Source organism: Arachis hypogaea, chromosome 16 (genome assembly GCF_003086295.3).
Source record: "Arachis hypogaea cultivar Tifrunner chromosome 16, arahy.Tifrunner.gnm2.J5K5, whole genome shotgun sequence".
In the NCBI taxonomy this organism is placed as follows: Eukaryota; Viridiplantae; Streptophyta; class Magnoliopsida; order Fabales; family Fabaceae; genus Arachis; species Arachis hypogaea.
Window position 1 is genome coordinate 133,509,797 of NC_092051.1, and position 5,213 is coordinate 133,515,009.

The 5,213-nt window shown below is 36.1% G+C and overlaps 1 protein-coding gene across 1 annotated transcript; it reads right to left on the bottom strand.

The window, feature by feature from the left end:
- Positions 1 to 1,476: 1,476 nt before the first annotated feature.
- LOC114925515 (uncharacterized) lies at positions 1,477 to 2,307 on the bottom strand. The gene has a single exon (XM_029293874.1). The coding sequence runs from the start codon at positions 2,305 to 2,307 to the stop codon at positions 1,477 to 1,479; it is 831 nt and encodes a 276-aa protein (XP_029149707.1).
- Between the last annotated feature and the right edge of the window lie 2,906 nt (positions 2,308 to 5,213).

A 5,213-nucleotide genomic window follows, 5' to 3' on the forward strand; every position in this document is an offset into this window, starting at 1 on the left:
AAAAATAAAGGCCAGACTGATATGTAACTTGTTTCAATTTGTTATTAAGTTCATTTTGTCTTTGAAATATATTATCATTATTACTTGATTTAACATGTTTCAACCTGCGTAGTCTAAGTCGTTGAGTCATGATGTGAAGATGGCGGAAACTTTCAAGTACACTGACACCTTGAAGAAGAGATTTGCTTATCAGCGGTTTGCAGACCATTATGTGAGTAAATATCATGTGGTATACAGTTTTCAATTAACTGTAATCCTAATCATAAATGTGTTACACAGGAGTCTTACACGCAGAGATTGGAGGCTGCAATCCAGCAATCTTAGGAGACTAAAGACGATGGCAACAACTCCGATGTATTAGAAGTCGATTTTGACACGGTTTGGCGTGAGACCGCATCTGAGCCATACAAGAACCGCGTCTATGGGCTGGGATTGTTCTTTGGCAACAATCTCTACACCTCCACCCTGGGATCTTCATCCGCCTCTGCCACCAGCCAGCCCGTCAATCCCGAGGACGGCGTCGATTTGAGGGAGCAGGTGCTAGAGATTACCTGGAACCTTCACCAACACGCTCAGTAGCTGCAGCAATCTGAGAAGAGGTATCACGAGATCCTCACACGCATCTCAGACACATATTCCCTCAGGCTAAAGTGGAGGTGGGAGTTGAAGCGGCTTTAGCAAATGGCACAACAGATGGCGGTGTACTAAGATCAGACGCAGACCAGGGGCAGCGGCACTGTTGGTGGTAGCGTCACTACTAAAGGGGCACCGACATCATCGCCTTGTCTGCCGCCTCAGCAAGACCAAGGGGATGACGACAACGATGACGATTATCAGGATCTTTAGTGATTAGAGTTTTGTTCTAGAATGTTTCATTATATATTCTATTTTTTTACTTTTAATTTTTTTTTACACTTGATATTTAATTTATTATATTTGATTTATATTATTTAAAATTTGAATACTAATTGTATAAAAAGAAAATTTAAATAAAAAAAACCAATTTGACTACTTATTGTGTTAAAAAAACTGGATTTATCGTCGAATTTTGTCCTCAGTGGCCAGTGACGGATCCAGAAAATTTTATCAGTGGGGGCAAAATATATATAGTATAAATATAATAATAATTTTATAATTATACTATAGTATTATAAAATATGATTACTCCTCAAATTATTTAACTAACAAATTAAGACAATAAAATAATTTACAACAGTAAATAATTTAAAATTCCATTCTTCTGGGTTTCATATTTTGAAAAGATTGAATAATCTTTTTATTGTCAATACAATCAAATGTCTCTCTTTCTATATAAGTCACTAAACAATCATTTAAAAATTCATCTCTCATACGGTTGCGAAGCCGACTCTTTATGATTATCATAGCAGAAAAAGTTCTTTCAACTGATGCAGTTGCTACAGGCAAAACTAAAGCTAACTTCAAAAGAAGAAACACTAATAGATAAACAATACTTTTTCAATTCTCAACCAATTTTTGAGAAAGAACACCAATCCCATTTAAGTTTGAGAATTGATCATCAGAACGCACATCTAATATGAAATTCTCAAGTTGACTATCAAGTGCCAAAAGTTGAGTAGAAGAAAATTCTAATGGATAGAACTGAGCTAATTGGATCAACTTCTCCTTATCAAATGCAAGAAATGAATGTCTTGGATTCAGACAAGCTATACAAAGAAACATTTCAGTATTCACCTCTGTAAAATGATTATTGAGTTCTTGAAGTTGTCTATTAACTACTTGATAGAATATCTCAACTTGAAAATGATGCAAATTTGAGATCTTTTGAGCTTTGCGTCTTGATCTTCCTTGTGACACAAATATATCATCCATTTTTGGAACGGTAATATTATGTTTGTCACAAAACAATGAGACTTCATCAAGTAAAAGAGACCAACCATCATCTCTTATAGTTTGCAATCGTTGCTTAGACACTTTAACCAATGCCATAGCATTTACAATGTCTTGATCAGTCCTTTGTAATGCTTGAGATAATTCATTAGTAACTCCCAAAATATTTTTCATCAAGTGCAAGTTGAAAATAAATTCAAAGGATTGAATGACATTCAATAAATGACATGCTTCAGCTCTTTGTTCTGAATTATTTCCATCTTCCTCAACATATTCAAGAACATTGACCACGGAAGGAAACAAAGAAATTAATCGAAGTATAGTTCCATAGTGTGAACCCCATCTAGTATCTCCAGCTCTTTTCACAGCTATTTCTTGATTCAACCCACGTCCACTAGAAATTTCTCCACTTTGTAATGCTTCAATTGTCTTAGTCATTTGACTATCACGAAGCATATCTCTTCGTTTACACTAAGCTCCAACAACATTGCACAAATTGGTTAACAAATTAAAAAGCAAAGCAATTTCAACTTGTTTTTTTGCAACCGTTACAAGAGCTAACTGAAGTTGGTGGGCAAAGCAATGTACATAGAAAGCATAAGAATTTTCTTTCAATATCAAAGTTTTCAAACCATTAAATTCTCCTTGCATATTACTTGCACCATCATATCCTTGGCCACGTACTCTTGATAAACTTAAATTATATGTTTCTAATAATGACTCCAATGCTAATTTTAGAGATAAAGCATTAGTATTTGAAACATGAACAAGACCAAGAAAATGCTCCCTAACTTGCCCTTCTTTATTCACATACCTTAAACAAACACATTTGCTCCTTAATAGAAATATCGCGAGCTTCATCAACCAAAACAGCAAACAATTCATCCCCAAGATCATTTACAATAGCTTTTGTCGTTTCACTTACAGCCGCTCTTACAATATCTTTTTGAATTGAGGGAGCTCTTAGTTTAAGATTCCCACGAGCATTTTTAAAAGCACGATCAATCTCTTCATTATGTTGTGCAAGAAGGTTTAGAAGTTCTAAAAAATTTCCTTGATTAACAGAATCATCTGTCTCATCATCACCACGAAAGGCCAATCCTTGTCGGAAAAGAAATCTAATACAATCAATTGTGGTTGTCAAGTGAATTTGATAATTCTTTTTAGCCTGCTCAGATTGTTTTTCAATAGCAGCACTAATGTGTTGTTTTGGCTTCATAAGTGCTTCACATTTTCTCCAAGCTTGATTATGAGCACTATCATGAATCCCAACATGAGTTTGTAATCTCTCCTTTTTTTTTTCCAATTTGAAAAGCCATTGGTTACAAAAGCATCGCCACCTTCATTCTCATGTTTCATAAGATAACAACAAAGACAAAAACAGCATCTTTTGACAGTGACGGATCCAGAAAATTTTATCAGTGGAAATACTATAAATCCGTCCCTGTCTTTTAATATACTATACTCTAACCAATTGCCATAATCATCAAACCGACTAGGATTGAATCTTCGAAAAGAAGAACCACAAGTAGTTTGCGGAAAATCATGAGTCCTTGGTTGACAAGGACCTCTTTGCAAATACGCGCATCTAACTTTGTCTCTGTCATTCGGATGATAACTTGAAATCTTTGGTCGTTGTCCTGGATTTGCTATGAGACTCTCTACTTCAAATTCTAAAAATCTCCTCTTGTTAGAAGAGCTCGATAAATTGTTTTGGGATCCAATCTCCAATTATGAAGTTCTTTTGAAATATTTCTCTATCACTAATAGATTAAAATTATAAACCTAAATTAATTCATTAATAAAATTAATTTACAATTCTTCCCAAATTGAGAAGTTCAGCATAAAAATATAAATAAAAAATTGATCCATTAACAACAACAGCAAGCTAGCAACTAATAATATCCCAAATTTCTAATTCAAAATAACTCAATACACAAAAATAATTAACGAATTCAATCAAAAATTCACAATTTCAATCACAAATTACATAAGAACAAATTCAATCACAAATTCACAATTTCGAAACCAACTATATGAAATTTTCATTTATCAAACAATGAAACAAATGAACGAAAAGATGAATGAAGCAACTAAGTGAATTAAGTATATGAAAACCAACACAAATACACAATACCGCCTGACCTAAGACCTATTGATTCTTAACTATTAATTCTTATTCAGTCACAAATCATTCCTTTATTCTAAATCCCCATTCGGCCATTCCCCACCCCAAAAGCTTATTTATTTATAATATACATATGCTATAATTAATTAGTTATAGGGTAGACTTGAAAATTGTTTGCTGTTTACTACTCTTGATAAGTTGAAAGGTTGATTTGGGTTCCTAATCATGTACCAAGAGGCAAACTAAACTTCAGGAGGATGACCCAGACACCCAGTAGCGGTGTGGCGCCAGTGGCAACAAAGAAGAGGATTGTAGAATAAAAAAGAACCAGTCAACCAGAACTCCAAAAGCCCAGAAAAAATTGATGTTCGTTGAAGAAGAAGGCAGAACCGCAGAATCAGATGCCGAATTGCTGAGTGCCAAAGGAAGGAACGCAGAAGAGGAACGCAGCAGCAGATCCACACAAAATCACAAATCATAAGCAGTGGCATAAAAGAAGGTAGAACCTGAGAAGTGAGAACCCCTAGGCGCGGCGTGGCGGCGATGCAAGGAGAAACCAACAGAGACGGAGCCACGCGGGAGAATCGCGGCGATACAAGGAGTCGCGGAGACGGCGGAGTCACGAGGAGCAGAAACGCGGAGTGACAGGGAGCTAGTAACACTGCCACATAGCCCACACTGGCGGTCTGGCGGAGCCACGGAGCGGCAGAAACGCGGAGTAGTGGTCTGGTCTGGCGGCAGTAATTCTGGGGCTTGGAGGTTGGAAGGCAGAGGCTGGAAAAGTTAGGGATTTGGAGAGAAAGAGAGAAGAAGTTGGGCTGGGGCTTTGGGCTGGGGGCAAAAGTAATTATATAATGGGGGCAATCTAGACATTTCACTAAGAAGTACTCTTTATTATTTGAAATTTGACTGGGGGCAGTTGCCCCCACTGCCTTATACATAAATCCGTCCCTTTCGGTGGCAAAATCCGATGGTAATTAGGTGGGAAAGAAAATAGTGGAGCGCCATAATTATTAGCGGAACTTTTTCGTCGGTAATTACTGGCGGATTAAAAAAATATTCCATCACAAAATTCAACAGTAACTACCAACGGATTGAAAAATTTGACGGTTCATAATTAATTACCGACAAAAATTATACTGTCAGATTAATTGTAACTAAAAATCTGCCAGTAAATATATTATCGACAAATTATTTTTTGTTATTCAACTAATAA